General features: G+C 37.3%; 2 protein-coding genes across 2 annotated transcripts; one reads left to right on the forward strand and one right to left on the reverse strand.

Annotated features, from left to right (window-relative positions):
• The first annotated feature begins 16,168 nt into the window (after positions 1-16,168).
• On the forward strand, positions 16,169-18,057 carry LOC141704152 (threonine synthase, chloroplastic-like). The gene has a single exon (XM_074507467.1). The coding sequence runs from the start codon at positions 16,326-16,328 to the stop codon at positions 17,856-17,858; it is 1,533 nt and encodes a 510-aa protein (XP_074363568.1). The 5' UTR covers positions 16,169-16,325; the 3' UTR covers positions 17,859-18,057.
• Positions 18,058-18,309: 252 nt separating this feature from the next.
• LOC141704153 (WD repeat-containing protein VIP3) lies at positions 18,310-22,141 on the reverse strand. The gene is made up of 2 exons (XM_074507468.1): positions 21,721-22,141; positions 18,310-19,089 (listed from the first exon to the last, which is right to left on the reverse strand). Exons 1-2 carry the CDS (start codon positions 22,057-22,059, stop codon positions 18,463-18,465), a joined length of 966 nt encoding a protein of 321 aa, XP_074363569.1. The 5' UTR covers positions 22,060-22,141; the 3' UTR covers positions 18,310-18,462.
• Positions 22,142-22,544: the final 403 nt, after the last annotated feature.

Genomic DNA, 22,544 nt, shown 5'->3' on the forward strand with positions numbered 1-22,544 from the left:
ACATAAGCTACTCACTCGATGGATAATAAGTTACTCATCCGTCGGGACTAAAACGAATTATCCGTCGGGACTATAATTCTTATCCGCCGAGTGCTACATTATTTCACTAAGTAAAATTTACTTAGATGTTTTGTTTAGGTAATCATCAAGTACACAACATATTCACAACAGAAAACTTGACTGAGTGCTCCGGGGTAGACTTAAGCTTAGAGTGGGTCTGGTAACCTATGAACAACAACATAAGCCGGAATGAAACCACGGTCGCTTAAGAAACTAGACTTTAACCAATTGAACCCTAACGTTTGCTTATGGTCATTTCTACGCTTAACAAATCACATAAGTCGTTCGAGTACCCTCAGCTCCACCATTTTTAATAAATTAACCGTTACGAATTTTAAGGCGACGCTTTCGCTAATACCCTACCAACTGCCTAGTCCACTTTACATAATTTTTTCATACTCCAATTAGTCATTTAAGGGCCTTAACCAAGGTTTCAAAATAAGGCCAGGGGTAATGGTTTGTTCGCGAAACGCCGTTACTTAAAACGGTCGTTTCTCCTAAATCGTACATCGGATTCAAGCGAACCACATATCAAAATGAAGCTCGTAACATGAACTATCTAAACATGGCAATGGCTAGAATCTAAAAGTGAGTGCACGGGTCCTGAAGTTAAGAACAAAAACAGTCTAAGGAAAATTGGGCATTATGACGGCTATAACTTAGCAATTCCCAAATTTTTACCCAATCAATTCAATATTAAACCACCACCAATCAACACCATTCCAACATCATTCAACCACAAATCAACCATACAACCAAACTTCATCCAAATCCTATTAAATCAGTCCATTACTTCATGTTTTATCCATCTTATTCAATCACAACAAGAGCTACTAACTATACTTAAGGTTCATTAACCACTAACCAAGATTTACAACCCAAACTCATTACAAATCCAACCAAACTCTAAATATACATGAATCATGCTCTCATGAACTATAATCAACAAAACCAAACCTAATACTCAAAGTAAAGCTAGGGTTTGGAGGGGTTATACCTTCCTTGGAGTGATTAGAGTAGCCAGGAAGCCTTAAGAAGCCTTGAGATAGCTTAGGAATGCTTGGATCTTAAAGGAAATCAAAGAAAATAAAGTTAGTAATCTTGAAAACACTATTCATCATCTTCTTCCTTGATTTATTGGAAGAGATTCATGAAGAATTGGAGGCTTAAACTTCTAGGATAGCCATAACTAATCATAAGGAACCTTGGGTAATTACCTTGCAAATTAACAAAGCTTGGATCTTGATTTTTGGAATTTTTCTTCTTAAAAATAGTGAAGAAGCCAAGAGAAATGTTCTTGGGAGGGTTTGTTATTTTTTGAATGTATTTATGGTGGAAAAATGAAGTGAATGGGATATTTGGATGATATGTTGGTTGATTAAAGTGAGTGGAGTATGACTAAGCATGACATCATCCTAGTGACTTCATCTTTTGCCACTTGTCATCACTTGGTGGTGGAAGCATCTTTCATGCTAATCCTTGCTTAGTTGCTTGATTATCATCCTTAATCCTTGCACTAATCTCTCTTGCATTACCTGTCGTTTAATTGTTTTACGACTCATTTATCGTTTGAGGGATCATACCCGGGATCTCATTACTTAGGTTCTCTTAAACCTTTCTCAATATTTTATATTCCTTTTATGATCCTCTCTTATAATCCTTGAATTAAAATCCTTTTAATCATGTTACCTTATACTTAATTCTTTCTGTATCTGGTGGGTTTTCGGGAAAAATCAAAGTGTTCGAATTTGGATTCTGACGATCTTTACATACACTTATATACCATATAGAGTACTAATAAGATCTCGGAATATCAATAAAAGAACCCCTACATAGTGTGGCATGAAAAGTTTTCTTATTCAGCATAATCAACAAAATCACTATTCATAAGGGTTACAAAAAGTTCAAAATTTTTGGGGTTATTACATGCCATTTGAATCTCTTGGTACTTCTGACCTCAAAAATGTTGAAGGAAAGCTCAAACCATCTATTGAGAAGCACCTACTTTGGAGCTTAAACCATTGCCTGAACACTTGAGGTATGCTTTTTTAGGTGATGCATCTACTTTACCTGTTATTATTGCATCTGACCTTTCAGGTAGTGAGGAGGACAAGCTCTTGAGGATCTTGAGAGAATTCAAATCGGCTATCGGATGGAATATAGCAGACATAAAGGGGATCAGCCCTTCGTACTACATGCGTAAAATTCTGCTAGAGGAAGATAGTAAGCCAACGGTGGAGCAACATCGAAGACTTAATCCTATCATGAAAGAAGTGGTGAAGAAAGAAATTCTGAAGTGGCTAGATGCAGGGATCATATATCCTATTTCTGACAGTTCTTGGGTGAGCCCCGTGCAATGTGTACCTAATAAATGAGGTATTACTGTGGTAGCAAATGAGAAGAACGAGCTCATCCCCACTCGAACAGTCACAGGATGGAGGGTATGCATGGACTACAGAAAGTTGAACAAGGCCACGAGGAAGGATCACTTCTCTCTTCCATTTATTGATCAGATGCTTGACAGGTTGGCCGGTCATGAGTATTATTGTCTTCTGGAAGGCTATTCGGGGTATAATCAGATATGTATTGCACCAGGGGATCAAGAAAAGACTACCTTCACTTGTCCATTTGGCACATTTGTTTTTCGCAGAGTTTCGTTTGGCTTATGTGGTGCACCTGCCACTTTCAGAGATGTATGATGGCTATATTCTCTGATATGATTGGAAATAATGTCGAAGTGTTCATGGACGACTTCTCCGTCTTTGGACATTCGTATGATGAATGTTTGAACAATCTTCGTGCGGTGCTCAAAAGGTGTGTGGAAACTAATTTGGTGCTCAATTGGTAAAAATGTCACTTTATGGTGCGTAAAGATATTATTCTTGGGCATAAGGTATCTAGCAAGGGTCTCGAGGTGGACAAAGCCAAGGTGGGAGTCATTGAAAATCTTCCACCACCTATTTCTGTGAAAGGAATCCATAGTTTCATCAAGGACTTCTCGAAGATATCAAAGCCGTTGTGCAACTTGCTCGAGAAGGATTTGCCTTTCAAATTCGATGGTGAATGCTTGACGGCATTCGAGACTCTCAAGAAGAGTTTGATAACTGCACCAGTTATTACGGCACCTGATTGGACAGAGCCTTTTGAGATGATGTGTGATGCGATGATTATGTGGTGGGCGCAGTTCTTGGGCAACACAAGAATAATCTCTTTCATGTGGTCTACTATGCTAGTAAGACTTTAAATGGAGCTCAAATGAACTACACCACTACTGAGAAGGAGCTCATGGCTATAGTCTTTGGTTTTGAAAATTTTCGATCTTATTTGCTTGGGACAAAGGTGACAGTGTCACTGATCATGCTACCATTCGCTATTTGGTTTCCAAGAAGGATTCGACGCCTAGACTTATTCGTTGGGTGCTCTTGCTATAGGAATTTTAGTTAGAGATCAAGGATCGAAAAGGTACTGAGAATCAAGTAGTTGACCATCTCTTTAGATTGGAGAATCCTGATTCTACTTCACAAGATAAGACATTGATCAATGAATCTTTTCCGGATGAGCAGTTGTTCACAGTTCAGGAGGAAGATCCATGGTTCGCAGATATTATGAACTATCTTGTCAGTAATATAATGCCTCATAATATGAATACAGCAGTTGTTATGGGGTATTTTGAATAAGGAGTACTATGTGGACCTTAGTGAGTTCATCTACCAAGAAATTCTGAAGTTTTGAGGGGAGTGAAGCAAATGAACATCCCTTATGCATCTACAGTTACAAAGCTATTCCAAGCAGTGGGAGTTTAGTGGCCTTCTCACGAGCAGTTGCAGATGCCGGCCGCTCCTATTGATTCCGGGACTTTGAATGCGATGCAGGAGTGGACTGGTGGAGAGCCCGAGGAGCATGGGTTGGGTTATCGTCTTCCAGGAGGGGGTCCAGCAGCTGGTGCTACCATGGCGAGACCGGGGCATGATGAGGCAGGCTCTTCTAGAGCTCAGGAGGGTGCTGGGATGGCTGATGCCCAGTATAGGAGGCTGTCGAGGAGGATGGATGCCATGTATGAGACGCAGAGCAGGTTTGCTCAGGAGCTCACCCTTGCACTTGGGACTGCTTTTAGAGGCCTTGGAGCTGACATCCAGTGGCCCGTTTTTGGTGAGGACTCTGCGTATCCGCCTCCTGATACTCCACCCTTTGAGAGTGATGATGATGATTTCTCCGAGTAGGTATACCCTGTGTTCCTTTCTACTACCTTCACTGGGGACAGTGAAGATTTTAAGTTTGGGGGTGGTAGTTAAGGAATATTTTATGTGTGTGTCATTTAATTACATATTCATGATAGTTTAATTCATATAACTGCATATTTTTGCCAAATAGATTTCTTTTGTTTTTCTATTTTATTTTATAGCTTTATTTATCATGTCATTTAGCTCATACATTTACCATGATCCCTTTTGTGTTGCTTTACCAATTGATTTGTGATATTGATGCGAGTGTAGTGATAGTGTAAGAGTGATGTTGAGTCTTGTAGGCTGACGTGCATGCTAGAAACACTTGTAATTCACTAAGTCTTAGAGAATGCTTAAGGACTAGACTGGTGTCATGGTTTGATGTTTTTGAGGTTAATCTATTGATTATGCTTAGAATTTATAATAGGTTCTTAGTGATAAAAGGCATGAAAAGAAAAAAATTGGAGTAAAAAAATTGGAATTCATTGCTAAGAGTGTCTAGGAGTCATAAGTACTCGAATGAATATTCAAAATAATATTCATTAATTAAAATAAAGTTATCGAATAAACCTTATTCGATTAATAGTTTTGAAAACTATATCTATATATATAAATAAATATATATATATATATATATTATACTCGGGAACATCGACTCCCGGTTTAGAAAATGTTCACCTTTGGGTCCCCTATACTAGAGTATACGCAACTACTGCTTATCTCTAGCATAGGTATTATGCAACTTATAAGCATTTGAATCAACAATTAGATATCAAGATTACGAAACAGACATGCATATATACCATATCAGCATGCTCCAATATATCGCAAAATTTGCTAATAACAATCATGCACTTATCACAAGATAATGCATATACATATATTTACATCACAACAACAGTATAACGGGTAGAAAACTTGCCTGAGTGCTCCGGGGTAGACTTAAGCTTAGAGTGGGTCCGGTAACCTATGAACAACAACATAAGCCGGAATTAAACCACGGTCGCTTAAGAAACTAGACTTTAACCAATTGAACCCTAACGTTTGCTTATGGTCATTTCTTGTATTAAAAAATTGGACATTCCTATGATGAATGTTTGAAAAATCTTCGTGCGGTGCTCAAAAGGTGTGTGGAAACTAATTTGGTGCTCAATTGGTAAAAATGTCACTTTATGGTGCGTAAAGACATTATTCTTGGGCATAAGGTATCTAGCAAGGGTCTCGAGGTGGACAAAGCCAAGGTGGGAGTCATTGAAAATCTTCCACCACCTATTTATGTGAAAGGAATCCATAGTTTCATCAAGGACTTCTCGAAGATATCAAAGCCATTATGCAACTTGCTCGAGAAGGATGTGCCTTTCAAATTCGATGGTGAATGCTTGACGGCATTCGAGACTCTCAAGAAGAGTTTGATAACTGCACCAGTTATTACGGCACCTGATTGGACAGAGCCTTTTGAGATGATGTGTGGTGCGATGATTATGTGGTGGGCGCAGTTCTTGGGCAGCGCAAGAATAATCTCTTTCATGTTGTCTACTATGCTAGTAAGACTTTAAATGGAGCTCAAATGAACTACACCACTACTGAGAAGGAGCTCTTGGCTCTAGTCTTTGGTTTTGAAAAATTTCGATCTTATTTGCTTGGGACAAAGGTGACAATATCACTGATCATGCGGCCATTCGCTATTTGGTTTCCAAGAAGGATTCGATGCCTAGACTTATTCGTTGGGTGCTCTTGCTATAGGATTTTAGTTAGAGATCAAGGATCGAAAAGGTACTGAGAATCAAGTAGCTGACCATCTCTTTAGATTGGAGAATCCTGATTCTACTTCACTTGATAAGACATTGATCAACGAATCTTTTCCGGATGAGCAGTTGTTCGCAGTTCAGGAGGAAGATCAATGGTTCGCAGATATTGTGAACTATCTTGTCAGTAATATAATGCCTCCTAATATGAATACAGCAGTTGTTATGGGGTATTTTGAATGAGGAGTACTATGTGGACCTTAGTGAGTTCATCTACCAAGAAATTCTGAAGTTTTGAGGGGAGCGAAGCACATGAACATCCCTTATGCATCTACAGTTACAAAGCTTTGCCAAGCAGTGGGAGTTTAGTGGCCTTCTCATGAGCAGTTGCAGATGTCGGCCGCTCCCATTAATTCCGGGACTCTGAATGCGATGCAGGAGTGGACTGGTGGAGAGCCCGAGGAGCATGGGTTGGGTTATCGTCTTCCAGGAAGGCGTCCAGCAGCTGGTGCTACCATGGCGAGACCGGGGCATGATGAGGCAGGCTCTTCTAGAGCTCAGGAGGGTGCTGGGATGGCTGATGCCCAGTATAGGAGGCTGTCGAGGAGGATGGATGCCATGTACGAGACGCAGAGCAGGTTTGCTCAGGAGCTCACCCTTGCACTTGGGACTGCTTTTAGAGGCCTTGGAGCTGACATCCAGTGGCCCGTTTTTGGTGAGGACTCTGCGTATCCGCCTCCTGATACTCCACCCTCTGAGAGTGATGATGATGATTTCTCCGAGTAGGTATACCCTGTGTTCCTTTCTACTACCTTCACTGGGGACAGTGAAGATTTTAAGTTTGGGGGTGGTAGTTAAGGAATATTTTGTGTGTGTATCATTTAGTTACATATTCATGATAGTTTAATTCATATAACTGCATATTTTTGCCATATAGTTTTCTTTTGTTTTTTTATTTTATTTTATAGCTTTATTTATCGTGTCATTTAGCTCATACATTTACCATGATCCCTTTTGTGTTGCTTTACCAATTGATTTGTGATATTGATGCGAGTGTAGTGAGAGTGTAAGAGTGATGTTGAGTCTTGTAGGTTGACGTGCATGCTAGAAACACTTGTAATTCACTAAGTCTTAGAGAATGCTTAAGGACTAGATTGGTGTCATGGTTTGATGTTTTTGAGGTTAATCTATTGATTATGCTTAGAATTTATAATAGGTTCTTAGTGATAAAAGGCATGAAAAGAAAAAAATTGGAGTAAAAAAATTGGAATTCATTGCCAAGAGTGTCTAGGCGTCAAATGGCTAGTAGCCGGCTTGTATTTTTATGCGAGTAGTCTAGGGTTGAGCAAGATGGAGCGAAACGCACTTGCTCAGAAATTTAGAAAAAAATATTAAAAAAAAGAAAAAAAAAAGAGTTAATGCATAATTGATCACGAGTGGGCTCTTTGGTATTCGAGTTATTAAGTTCTTAGGGGACTTTGTGCCTAGTGACCTAAGGCTTTTATAGTCTGGGATCCGCTAACCTAACGCTCGCTAAATGGATGCCATTGCATAAGTCTTTTGTGGACCTCACTCATTACATGGTCAAATAAGCATTATTGTTGTGTTAAATAATAAGCATTATTCCGTAATAAGCTCCAGTAATCTTGAAGTATTATAAGTCATTTTATGCCTAGAAATTTATTCTTCGTATAATCGTGTGATTTCCTTGAGGATAGTCGAGTTATGATAATTGATCTAGTTGTGAAGCATATCTGTTAAGCATCCGCACACACAACGTTTATGGTTGCATGTTAGTTTGCATGATTTGATTGATCTTTATTCGCCTAATTGCATTTGTTGAGATTTCATGAGTTGGTTGGTTTAGTCATAGTGAGGGGGATCGCTGTATTTCATATAGATTGCATTCATGCATGTTTTTTTTATTTTTGAGTGTGTGACGCTTGAGGACAAGCATCGATTTAAGTTTGGGGGTGTGATAAGTGGCATTTTATACCACTTAGAACGTCTTATAATGGCTTGAATTGATGTCTTGAAATCAAGTATTTTGTGTATTTGATGTGTTTTTCTAGTATTTGTGCATTTCAGGGTATTACTTGCATTTGTGGAGAGATTTCATCAAGAATAAGCCTCAGTATGTGTTTGGCATTGCGAGTGGGAAGATAGGAGCAGAATGCAGCAAAGAACGGGAGCAAAACAGAGTATTTCCAGAAAGGGTCTGAGCCCCCGCTCAGCTCTGCTGAGCGACCGCTCAGGAAGCTGAGCGCCCGCTCAGGATTGCTGAGCGGCCGCTCAGGGGCGTAAAAAAAGATACTGATTTTTAGACTCCTAATTCTGTTGAGCTTCCAACTTCTAAGATAGTTGGGTTTTGTGGGGCTTCTATATAAGTAGTTTTCAGAGACGTTTCACGTGTGTTGAATCGTGGTATCAATCGAGGAGCAAGGAGATAAGGAAGAAGACCGTTTTAGCACATCGCAACGAAGAGGAAGCATAGTTTCTTGTGATTCTTTATTTCTTTGTAACAGTGGATGCTAGTTTTCTTTACTTTGAACCTATTTACTCTTGTGACGTACTCTGGTTTAATATAATTATTTTATTTAGTTATTCTCGTGTGTTTTTTATCATGTTTTCATATGAACCCATGGTGACGATGAGTTCAATCATGGGCTAATCGTGATCATGGGGTCGTAACGGATTTGCTATGGAATTCTTTAGTTAGTTGTTTAATACCTTAGTGTGTGATGATTGTATGATATCTAGTATTGGTTGTGCTTATTTGTCTTATGTGTGTCGCGAACATATAAGATAGGGTGTTAATCTCTTATGAAGCGACAGTGGATCTTGAGGTTTAGAACTTGCCATGCTAGCATAGGTTCATGTATGTGTATGCATGATTAGTGGGCAACTCTAACCATTTTACTTGCCCTGTGTAATCATAAGGAATAACTTGTGCTTAAATCATTATGTTGTCAAATTTTGTAGACATATAGGGTCTCAACATAATTGATGCATATTCAACTTCTATCTTAATTGTGGATGCTTGGTAGAATGGTATTAGTACAATGAAAGTTGGCTTTTATCAGTTTTGTGTTATTCGATTAATATCATCATCGTTAAATGCTAAGGGTAATAACAATAATTATTGAAGGAAGTAGTAATGAAGTTCTGATCTCATGTGTGTTTAATATTGTTAATTCAAGTGTCAATTAAGTGCTTAATTCTCGTAGTTAATTCTAGTTAATAATTAGTTAATCAAAATCTAAGTGTTATTGTTTTGACATTGAGAAGTAATTATATATTGGTGAGTAAGTGTTAATTGAACATAATTAGTCTGAGTCTCTGTGGGAACGAACTAGAAAGTATTCTATATTACTTGTGAAGGCGATACTTGCGTGTATTATTAGCGCGTGTTTTCCGCCCTAACAGTCAGAACTAACATACACAGGCTCCTCTGGAGAGGGTGGAATAGAGTCCACTGGGGTACCGGTCAAACTAACCTTTGAATCAGAATCACTACCACTACCGGGGTCCTGAGAGAAAACACAAAACAACAACCAAGAAACAGCGTTAGGGTTAAATAAGACTACCAATTGACTCACACCCTAACTCTAGTTGTCACTTTAACCTATTCACTTCCCTTGGACTAAACTTAATAGTCTAACTCAACTCTATATGAGTCGAACACTCTCGTGTGATATATATATATACCCAAAATACCCTTTTTATCCTAACTTGTCTCAGGGACTAGATCCTGTAGCTCTGATACCAACTTGTGACGCCCTCAATCTCGGGGTTAGGAAATGAGGATCCACACTCCATTAAACTAACAATAATTAAAGCATAAACCCTGATTAACTATTAACAGGATCTAAACAGGATTAATTTTGAGACAAGATTACAACTACCAACCAGATAATATATAATACAACCCAAAATAATATTAAATTAATATATAATCAATCCCGACTTGGAACCGACAGATAACCCATTATATCTTTTACAATCCTTCTAACTAAAATGCTTGCTCACACATCCTGCAACTACCTGCTCTGGCATCTGGAAGCCTACGCCACGGTAGGGGCCACCAGGTACGCTCTTACGAGCAGTGTGCCTAAGTCTGGCCATCTTCTTGCTTAATTATCATGGTTAGAACAAAGCAAAATATATGAGCACAAAAAGCTCAGCAAGTAACTATATGACAGTTCTATGATGCAACAATATCAAATAACCATAACAGCTTTTAAGGCATTCTACTTTAATTCTCTAGGTGGAAGATTTCCATCTTTGGGTGAACAAAGGTATCGAGAAAAGGGGTTTTGGACTTTCAAGGTTCAAGGGTTATGAAAGGGTGAAATCCGACATTCATCACAAATCAATAGAAGGATCTTAATGGATCTTTCAAGTGGAAAGCAAGAATCTATTCAACTCTGGGAATCAATTTCAGGATTAATAACAATATCAGGGATAAGAATCAGGGTTCTCAAAGCTATATGCTCAACAATAACACAATTAACTGATCTCAATTCATTTTAAATCATTTCATTTTCAAGAAAGCAATTGCTAGGAGAAATGTATTCAATTACTCTTTATAAAGTGATAGGGAACCCTTAATTGGACTACTTTAACTTTCATAAATAATAATACGGGTGATCAGCCCGTACCGACCTCTATCTGGTCGTTAAGATACCTATGGCATAATTTCAGCCTTAAATTGGACTAGCCCCGCTAGCCTCTTATATGACTAGACTAGTCCCACTAGTCTCTTACATCTCAATTCAATCCATCAGGAATTCATATGGAAAACCTTGTGTTGGAAAAGGAAAGATTGACTATATTTGTTTTATCATTACCAAGGATATGTAATCATTTCGACTCTTTCAAGTCGAAAATCATTCTTAAGTTCAATTTTAAGAATTCAAAGATAGTGAACGAATCAAAGGTTGGTAAAGATCAATACTAAGGATCTTGATCAAATGCTAAACAAGGTATACCATTTAGGGAATCAAAACAGTTCTAAGGATCATTACAGAATAAGGTATACAAAGGAATGAGGGATTTTGGTTAATCGAAATATTACGCAAGGGAGTTTATGAATCAACAGGGTTACTATAAAGGTTTGAACAATAAACATATCAAATCATTACAAGAACAATATCGGGGTGGTTCAAGGAATCAATGACAGGTTGTCACAAGTGTTAATAAAGGATCATTACTCTATCATGACATCATCAATATCCTCTCTATAATCAATTTATACAAGTAGGCAGAGTTACTTGCCTGAAATTGCTATCCTTCTTTACGGGGTTTGAGCTACTGCCACCTAGAATACCTTTCCCTTTTATAGCCTAAATGCCTTCACGCTCCGAATCTATAATCCAAAAATCAAGACCCTAACTCGACGTTCCCGGAACATTTAAAAATTAACCCAATTCATTCTAACGCTTAACTTTAATCTTACGAGTGTAATTACAAGTATACTCATATAACACATAAATAACACACTTCACTTAAAACTCAATATTATAGTCGAACGACCAACTATACAATCTTAGAATCGAAACGACTCAACCCTTTCTTTTAAACTTCATAATTCGAACCAAAACCAAACAAGTAGCAAAACAATTCTTAATATCTTAACATGCATTCACTTAGTGAAATTCTAGAATCAAATCAACCATTTTAATTAGAATCAATCCTTTTTCAAACCATAATCCATTCGGCTTAATCACAAAACACAAACAAGAAATCAAACAATTCTTTTAAATTCTAATCTTGTCAAATGCAACACCATATCTTGACATGCAATCACTATTTCATCCAAGTCTATCACTATAATCCATGAAAACACATAAGCAACATATAAGCATATAATTCAACTTAATTTTTTTATAAATTCGATTTATACCATTCGAATTTTCCAAGAAACATCACATGCAAACATCAATTTGATCTTTAATCCATCAATCTATCTAACTATATCACGATTTCTAGTAGCAACTACTCATGATCATCTTAATCAAAAAAATCACTTATTATCTTAAAACAATTCAAGGATATTCGAAAATACAACATGATGTACCAATTTAAACTTATAACCCACAAATTAATCTACTTATCCAACAATTCCTAAAAACAATCATCCACAAATCCAAAATCAACTTTATTGTCTTTTAGAATCCATAAAAATCAAGGGAAGAAGGAGGTTGTATCGAGAGGAGAGAGAGAGAGAGAGAGAAGAGATGAGAGAATTTGAGAGAAGAGAGAGAGAGAGTAAACGGGGCTGAGGGACAAAGGGGGGGGAGTATATATTAGAATGGCTGGGGTTAATATGGTCATTACACCATATTTTGATTTTCCTTTTCTCTTTTCTTTTATTCTCAATCTAAAAACGAATTTAAATAACGTATAACTCTCTCAGAAAATATAGAAATAAAAGGTATAGAAATTTTAGAACATAGATCTCGAAATTAGCTTTTCAGCCATATGTTTAAAAATAATTTTTGAGCGAACGGTTCATTTAATATGGATTTTACAAGATTATGCTAAAAATAGCATCTTAACTCCATAAAATCATTGTAAAATGTTTCGATCACAAAATAATCTCATCTATTATTTTTGTAAAGTCTCTAGGATTATTTCAACGATAAAAAAACAAATTTTGTGACTTTACCATACTCAGATAGTTTTATAAAAATATGTAAAGGCTCAATAAATCTTATTTAAATCAAATAATTCCCTTTTATTTGTTTTAAAAATAAACAAAGCACGTATTCAAGCACATTATCAAGCAATAACATGTATTCTCATATTATGTGACACATTATAACACAACCAGTCATAAAATTTCCCCTTTCAATCATATTAACTATTCGCGTGACAGATCATGTCATGTCTGATGGCCTGACGCTGAGCGTTTTCGAACACGCTTTACAATCAAACTTTTATACCAACTGGCACCTCTACTGGATTATAATATTTACTTATACATTCCTCATTTCACACAATAACACATATTTCACATTTAAATACATTAATCATCTTTTTAAGTCGGGTTTCGTTCATCCTAACAACCCGATAACACAGCTTATCCCTTGAGTTGATTCATCAAACTGGAACGGGTCATTTTACGTTCCCAGTTACTATTATACAATAAAGAAAATTAACCAGCAAAATCATTTAACCCTTTATTTATTCACATAATTTATAATTACAACACAGAATTATACTTTATTCACTTAATCACGTTGCGAAATTCTCAGTCACTACAATCAACATTTGCCATGAGAGCATAATTGACTCCATTATCTGATTATGATGAATCATCCCAGATTTTTTTCTTTGAGATCAAGGCTTGTTTCTTCTCAGCTCTGGGTTTTCTGCAGTCAACTGCAAAGTGTCAAATTCCTTCACAGTTGTAACATCTCTCCTTTGACTTATCAAGTTTTCCAGATCTTGATTCCTTCCAATCATTATTTCTTTTGTTGTTCCGCTTATCAGAGTTTGAGGAACTAGATCATTTTCTGGAAAATCTTCTACCTTTCTTGAAGTTCTTTTAGACCATCTTCTTGAATCCTTTAACCAATAGTGCATCCATTTGATCCATGTCTTCATTGTTGTCATGATCACTATTAGTATCTGATTCAATATCAGTATTTGAGTCATCATCAGAGTTTAATAATTCGGTATCTGACTTTGCAATTATAGCTCTTACTTTGGAGTAGCTTTTTCTCCTAACTTTCTCCTTTGGATTCTCTTTAACTTTGAGTGCTACTGGTCTAGATTTAGATCCTTTTCTTTTGCTTCTTTGCTCTATCTCTAGTTCATGAGTTTTTAGTATTCCATAGATCTCATCTGGAGGTGTGTCACTAAGTTCGTAGTTATCCCTTATTGATGTGACCTTAAAGTCCCACTTTTCAGGGAGAGCAAGTAGGAACTTCAAGTTTGAGTTCTCCAAATCATACTCCTTATTGACGAGATATAAGTCTTTCATAGATCTCAGTTAAGGACTCATTATCTCTTGAGTCAAAGTGCTCATATTCTTGAGTAAGTACTGTCCTCCTGTTCTTCTTGATAGCAGTTTTATCTTGACACTTTACCTCTAAAGCATCCCATATTTCCTTTGCTGTTTTACATCCAATAACCCTCTTGGACATAACACTATCAAGACTGTTGTGCAATATGTGTCTGACCTTAGTATCCTTTATAATAGATGAAAGTTCTTCATGAGTGTAGTCCTTCCTGTCTTTGTCAAACATCTTCTCTGATTCTCCTGCAACAGAAATAACTACCTTCATTGGTTCATGAGGACCATCATAAATCATGTTTAGATATTCAAGATATGTGGCTTTCAAACACATGGACATCTTGACTTTCCAGATTGGATATTCATGTATCTTCAGGAATGGCACCTTGATTGCTTCATACCTACTCATGTTGCTGTTAATCTGTGATGTGGCTGGGGGTGGTGGTTTTGGATTCTGTGTCTGACATTATTGATTGATTTTCAGATCTTAAACTGTTCGTATGTTAACAGCAAGCTCTTATACCAATTGTTAGGTCTGTAATCAACTATAGAGGGGGGTGAATACAGTTTATGCGATCAATTCGACAAAGTTTCAACATAATCAACAGTTTTTATATTAACAGACAAAAACTGATTACAAACGTACTCTCTCGAAAGGATGAACAAATATCCTTGAGAGCTTTTAGGTTATGAGAAAGATATATCAATGTTTGCAATGTTTATAGCATGAACCTAATATGTGCTTTATATAGAGCACAACTACATGTATGATTGCTTCTGAGATAAAGTCCTTCACCGCTTTGGAATCCTACTTTCCTTTTCCTCGTCGAATATCTACTGAAGTGACAAATCCTGATGACATCATCTGCTGATTATCAAGTACTGATATAAGTATTGATGACATTACTCTTCAGTAAATGCAGATATAAGTCTTGATAAGAACTTCTGATAGTTTCTGATGATATCATCAATTGTATCTAACAAAATACTTTGAAAAAAATATTTTTAAAATTGGATGTTTTAAAAAAAATCCTAGCTAAAATGACATGAAATATTATAAATCTGCCCGCAAGGGTTGGCTCAGTTGGTTAAAGATAAACATGGCAATTCGTTCGTTTCGTTTCGTATACTTTCGTGTCGTATTTTCGTGTTTCGCGTACTTTAAGGTCAAACACAAAACCGACATGTTTAGGGTTCGTGTACATTCGTGTTTGTGTACTTTCGTATCGTGTCATTTTGTGTTATGTTTTTCGTGTAAAATCGAATATTAATATTAATTAAAATAAATAGAAAAATAAATAAAAATATGTTTTCAGGTAACAAATTTACGAAATATATTAAAATTATATATATTTAGATTTCATTTATATACATATTATAAAATTAGGTAATTGTTTTAAAAATAAATATGCATATATTTATTATAAATATTAATATTTTATTATAATATATATTTGTGTCGTATATTTCGTGTCGTGTCGTGTATTTGAAGGGAAAACACAAAACCGACACTAAATCTTGGTTGTGTACTTTCGTATTCGTGTATTTTCGTGTCCGTGTATTTTCGTGTCGTGTACTAAAAATACAAACACAAACACTAAATTTTCGTGTCGTGTAAGTCGTGTCGTGTCCAAAATTGTCGTGTCTAGTTAAAGAGGGGATAACTATCCACTTGGTCACAGGTTCAAATCCCACGGCAGGAGAATTTATGATTATGACTTTTGAACCAGCGCATGTCGCTCAAGTGCAGTTTATCTTGGTTCACGTGGTTTGAAGGCTATTGCGTGAGAAGTGCGATTTATCTTAGTTCACGTGGTTTGCAGGCTTGCGTGAGCACATGGGGTTTACCCGGTGCACACCCGAAGGGTAGCGGTTGCGGGTTTCTTACGATAAAAAAAATTAAAATCAACAACCGCGTGGAACATATTCTAGCGAAAATCGACCATATAACACAGGTAATATATATACGGTGTGTCCATGTATACATGCTAAGAAAGTGTGATCAATGAATTGTAAAAAAAATTAAAATCAACAACCGGGTGGAACATAATCGAGCGAAAACCGACCAAACATGTGCTCAAAAATCCGTATATATAGAAAAAAAAATAAACAGAAGGAGATTAGTCAGCCTGCCGCTAGTACGTGTAAAAAATTGAGGTCCCTCTCACTGTAACAGACTGTTGGCTTGCGACTATGATTCGTCAACATTATCTATAGCACTATAGTCTATATATATACACCTCTTTTCCTATCTCCACCACACTTTGCCGGAATATGATTTCCTCACCGTTATTTCACCGTTATCCTTTCTCTCTCGTCTCCAATAAATCCCATCGAACACTTCACCCCCGTAAAATACTCAACAATGACTCCCCGCCGGCAGCCACTCCAACTCCGACGCACCACCGGCGAGCAAAAGACGAGAACATTCGCGACGAAGCTCGTCTCAACTCTAAAACCCATAACTATTCTGCGAAATACGTTCCATTTAACGCCGACCCATCTGAAAAAGAATCGTATTCTTTGGATGAAATAATCTACCGGAGTAGCTCCGGCGGGCTTCTAGACGTTGAACATGATATGACCATGTTGAAACAGTTTAGCGGGGAGCACTGGAAAGCCTTGTTTGACTCGAGAGTGGGGAAAACAAGTTGGCCTTATGGGTCAGGTGTGTGGTCTAAGAAAGAATGGGTGTTGCCTGAGATTGATGACGATGATATTGTGAGTGCTTTTGAGGGCAATTCTAATTTGTTTTGGGCTGAAAGATTCGGGAAGAAATATTTAGGGATGAATGATGTATGGGTTAAGCATTGCGGAATTAGTCATACTGGTAGTTTTAAAGATTTGGGGATGACTGTTTTGGTTAGTCAGGTTAATCGGTTGCGGAAAATGAACAGGCCTGTTGTTGGAGTTGGTTGTGCCTCTACTGGTGATACTTCTGCTGCCTTGTCAGCGTATTGTGCTGCTGCTGGGATTCCTGCCATTGTGTTTTTGCCTGCTGATAAGATTTCGATGGCACAGTTGGTTCAGCCTATTGCCAATGGGGCGTTTGTGTTGAGTCTTGATACGGATTTTGATGGTTGTATGAAGTTGATTAGGGAGGTTACTGCTGAGTTGCCTATTTATTTGGCGAATTCGTTGAATAGTTTGAGGCTTGAGGGGCAGAAGACGGCTGCCATTGAGATTTTGCAGCAGTTTGATTGGGAGGTTCCGGATTGGGTTATTGTTCCTGGTGGGAATTTAGGGAATATTTATGCGTTTTATAAGGGGTTTAAGATGTGTCAGGAGTTGGGGCTTGTTGATAGTATTCCGAGGTTGGTATGTGCTCAAGCTTCAAATGCTAATCCGTTGTACTTGCATTTTAAGTCAGGGTGGGATGAGTTTAAGCCGGTGAAGGCAAATGCTACTTTTGCTTCTGCAATACAGATTGGTGATCCTGTGTCGATAGATAGAGCCGTGTATGCGTTAAAGAATTGTAATGGGATTGTTGAGGAAGCGAGTGAGGAGGAGCTGATGGATGCAATGGCACAAGCTGATTCAACTGGGATGTTTATATGTCCTCATACAGGAGTTGCGCTTACAGCTCTAAATAAGCTGAGAGCCAAAGGGGTTATCAAGCCTACTGATAGAACTGTTGTGGTTAGTACAGCTCACGGATTGAAATTCACGCAAGCAAAGATTGATTATCATTCAAACGACATCAAAGATATGGCATGCCGGTATGCAAATCCTCCGGTGACGGTAAAAGCAGAGTTTGGGGCTGTGATGGATCTTTTGATGAAGCATCTGAACAAGGTTCCTAGTTAGTAACAGGCTTGACAGGTGGTAAATCTGCAGAGCTTGTTGTGACTGGTTTACTATATTTTATTCTTGCAGTTTTGTTATGTGTAAGTGAATAAGAAGCATCAAGTTTTGTACGTAGAGAAACAAATGTCACTAGTGTCTTGGTTTCATGTTCACAAGCTAAGAATGTATAAATTTATATGGTGTGCGATGTTCTGGAAAATATATGAGCACCTTCAAAAACACCAAGTACAAATCTTGCTGAAAAGGAACACTGTTAAACTGAAAAATGCACAAAACAAACAAGTAATTGCTGCTGCCGATTTCTTAGGATTAGAATGTAGTCAGCCTCTGCACAAGAAAATGGTTAGAAACTATACCTGTGACGTTGACTAGTGGGGAGCTATTGGGATATTTTGGCTCACTGATAAATTAATGCCCCTTAAAGGAAAATATATGATTAGCAAAACAGGGATTTTCTGAAATTTGTTAATGAAGATTAAGACAGGACAGAATCCCCTTTTAAAACACAATTTCAACATCAAATTTTACAACTGCCATCACGGTATGCAGTGAACTCGTTTTTTGTTACAATCTATATTTTCTTAACTGGCAAACCTGCTCAACTTCATGAGTATTCATAAAGTGAGATGCTCTTGTCATCTGATACACTTGCAAGCTGAACAGTCCGAACTCCAGTTCCTCCTGGTGGTCGAAACATCACTCCCCAAACCTGGTCTGTGTGGTTGGTCATAGACTGCACGGCAGCCCTCATCTTGGGATCCCACAGCCTCACAGTCTTGTCACTTGATCCTGTAGCAATTGCCGCTCCATCAGGACTAACATCCACGCTCAATACCCAACTCGAGTGACCCGACATGGACACAAACAGCGTCTTGCCTTCTACATCGTACATGTTCACATGGCCATCGTCCGAGGCTGATATGAGCACTCTTGGATCAACAGGAGAAAACACAAGAGATCGGACAGGCATGCTATGGCCTTCAAGGTGGTGAAGAAATTTAGTGCGAACAACATCGAAAACAGAGATGGTCCCATCCATGGATCCACAAGCCAACTGTCTTCCGTCAGGGCTCCATGCAACTGATAGAACAAACTTCTTTGTGCCGCTTTTTTCAGAATGCTTCACACCTTCAGGACGAGGTATTGACAGGGTACCAACCAGCTTCCATTCAGCAGTGTTCCATAACTTGACTGATGCACTACCTCCTCCAGCAACTGCTAGAACTGTACCCTGAAAAGTAATTGAATTGGTTGCGTAACTTGCGTGAGATACATGGTTTATGAAACAATTTTAATCATGTCCAGGAATGTAGATGATAAGACCCTGTCTCATTGCATACAATAAACAATGTATGTGAATTAGATTTTCAATCAAAATAAGAAATGTGTGTGTAACAAATCCCTTTAACCGGCACTTCGACATTGAGAACAATAAGAAGGTAACCAGTCATATAAAATATCAAGCAACCATCACACGCAACAACTAAGGTCTTGCATCAGCAATCATAATTACCTTTGAAAGTAATATACAGGCATAATGGTGATTGACGTACTGATTAAGGCCATAATTATCATTTCTAGTACTAAATGTTGCGTGTGCGGTAAAATCATAGTAGTATATATTTAGGTATTGCTTGATTACCATGTGTTCATCCACAAAACAAATTCCCAAGCCAGCAGTAAAACTAAGTTGTCAAGTTTAAATGCTTCTTTCCACTGTTATGGACAGTAAAAGCTCTATTTTACATAGTAGTATAGAATAAATGCATACATTTTAGCTAGAGGCTTACATTGGAAATTTATTGCACTATGGTATTAAATCAATTCATCAGAACATTACAGAAAAAAAATTTAGTTCTAAGTTTGATTCTCGTACAGCCATAATTAATAAGCACAGTGTGCAAAAAAAGAGAATTTCAGAATTTTAACTTCAACATATACTTAAAGTGTTTTAAGGTAACATGATCTGATCTAAAGCTATCCATTCAGTATGTCCGGTTCAACTTACCAATTTGGCTTCCTTATAATATTTAATAAAAGTAAATCCCACAATCCCCATAAAATCATTTTAGGAACCACTCAATTGGAAGTCAGACAGCAAATTGACATTCAGAAAGTAGCATAGGTTAAAAACTCAGAACTAGTAGTGATGCAAACAACTGAACAAGCAAAGAGTACATGCTGATATACAGTTGGGAGTGTCATGAACAGATGACAGCCATTCAACATGGATAAGCTTTCCGTAAGGTGCTACAGTCAAGCTCAGCAATAAATAACTAGATCGCAAAGGTTTCTAGATTAGAAGGTAGCTTAAAGTCAGGATGGACACCAATAAATATGACCCAATATACAGTTTGCCCTTCAAAATCGTACAAAATTGCATATTTTTATTTCACACCTTCCGCCTAAGCTCGAAGCGAAATATGCACGCCTTTAACAAAACTGGTGTTACTGATGCATAAAACCAGGAATCACTGAACGTAAAATGAAAGATCAATTAAACAATCCAAAAGCAGGACACTTGGTATTGATAAATGGAGCATCATACACTTCACTTGAATCCATATAAAATAATAACTTATAGGGCCCGATCGAAATAAATCATTAAAATAAATAAGTCCGTAATGGTGGTAGACCGCCTTTACAACTTGGGCCCTATATGAAATAATAAATTATAGGGCCCGACTGAAACAAGTGGGACCTGTACGTTATAAACAAAAGTCAAAAACTTTTTTCATCCTCACTGCAGATACTAGAGTAGGTTTCCCTTTCTCAAAAACAAGTGGGAAGTGCAGGTCTGTTCTACTCATCAACAATGGCTAGTGTTCTTTTCAAAGCGACTCCCCAAGGGATCGTCAGTTTCCCCATGACAAGTTGTGAAAGTAGCAACGTTGTTATTTACAACCTAAATTTTGTCAAATAGGGTCCGGTGTATTTGGCGCCAAGGATATATACACGTTGAGGGATGACTTGTTTTAAAAATCCAACTCACCGAAAAGTTGACAATATTAACAATAACCTCATCTACCCTTACGTGGACCCTCTTTAGATTAATGTAATGCTTGATGGACCAAATAGAACTAGAATATTGTGCTATTCAGATCATCTACAAAAATGTTTTTTTTTATTACTAGAGCTTCTCATGCTATAATAAGTTACCACATATAAACTCTTGCCTAATAGTCAAGAGAATGAATTCTCAAGGGAAAAGACGCACAAAAGAACTGAAAATTTTAATTTACTAAACACCTAGAGTATTAACAAAGGAGCTGAGGTATATTTAACAGTGTGTCCTAACTCCTGACTTGAAATTTCGAGCTGGGAAAAAAGGAAACACATTTATTGAAAATATTATTCGGTTCCAGGTTTATGCAAGGGTTGAAAACATTACGTGTGAAATATTGAACAGCTTGATTAAAGTGATAACATCACACTTATATTTACTCTTTTAAGGACACGTAACCTACCTGCCTACAGTACACTCAAGGTCCACATAACTAAACTCTTGAAACAACAGACAAGCAGGCAACTTTCTTCAAATTAAGTTAATATACTTTAATTCATTTAAAATGTGCAGCATAATAAGATTTTTAGCCAGCAAAAACTCCTCAGCAATGTTACCCAAACAACACAACTCAACAAACACACATGTAAGATAACAGAAATACACAAAGATACATTCTTATCTAATAAAATTCAACATTTTTTGTAAAAGTTAACTCTTTACACATAAATACATTTCAATCACAAAGTTATTTATATAAAGGAACAAATACAGCAAGCATTTTAAACCGATAATATATCAATAAACACATTAAAAAAACACAGAGAAGCATAAATAGAGAAGATTCGTGTTCCAGACCTGAGGATTGAACTGCAATTGCCAAACTTGAGAAGGGGAAGCTTCGAGAGTAGCAATAGTATTATTGGATTGGACATCGAAAACTCGAATAAAGCTATCAATTGAGGCGGAAGCAGCAATCTTTCCAGAGGGATGAGCGGCCACCGATATAACACCCAGACAGTGACCAGAATTAGTACGAACGAGAGAGAGATCCTCCGGGTTCCACAGCTTAACCGTTTCGTCAAGCGAACCGGTGAGCAGCAGAGCAGGGCTATCGTCGCTGGCTGGGACCCACGTAGTAGTCCACAATGAGTCGTCGTGGGCGCCGTCTTGGGATCTGAGCCACGCCAGTTTCATTGTGTTTTTGAGCTGAGGTGTGTGAAGGTCGACTTTGTTTAAACCCTAGGGTCAACACAGAGATGGTTCTAAATTATTTCATTTCCAACGGAGTATATATATATATAATCTTAATCTTAATTGGGCGCCCTTCCCCAACGACATGTGGTTCTAATAACCACCTGGCGCATTATTACATTGCGGAAGCATAGTATCTTTGTTTCAATGCGGGTTACGCATTGTTACATTGCGGGAGCTCACCAGTTTTGACTCAATGCGGCTTGCGCAATGCTTCATTGCTGTAAATAATTTAGTTTTATTTTTAAATAATTGTAAAATAATAGATAATAAATATATAAATAATTTCAATTGATGCATAAATTCCTAATATATTTATTATTCGGTTGTTATATTTTTATTTTGTATTTATATATTTCTATTAATAAATTCTTTATTTTAACAAACTATTACTTAAAATTCGCGAAATTACAGAATAACCCCGGCCT

Source organism: Apium graveolens, unplaced genomic scaffold (genome assembly GCF_009905375.1).
Source record: "Apium graveolens cultivar Ventura unplaced genomic scaffold, ASM990537v1 ctg749, whole genome shotgun sequence".
NCBI lineage: Eukaryota > Viridiplantae > Streptophyta > Magnoliopsida > Apiales > Apiaceae > Apium > Apium graveolens.

Coding starts and splice junctions, on each gene's coding strand:
- LOC141704152 (XM_074507467.1), top strand. CDS start 16,326: ATGATTTCCTCACCGTTATTTCACCGTTATCCTTTCTCTCTCGTCTCC.
- LOC141704153 (XM_074507468.1), bottom strand. CDS start 22,059: ATGAAACTGGCGTGGCTCAGATCCCAAGACGGCGCCCACGACGACTCA. Junction 19,090..21,720: donor AATTGCAGTTCAATCCTCAG/GTCTGGAACACG, acceptor ATTACTTTTCAG/GGTACAGTTCTAGCAGTTGC.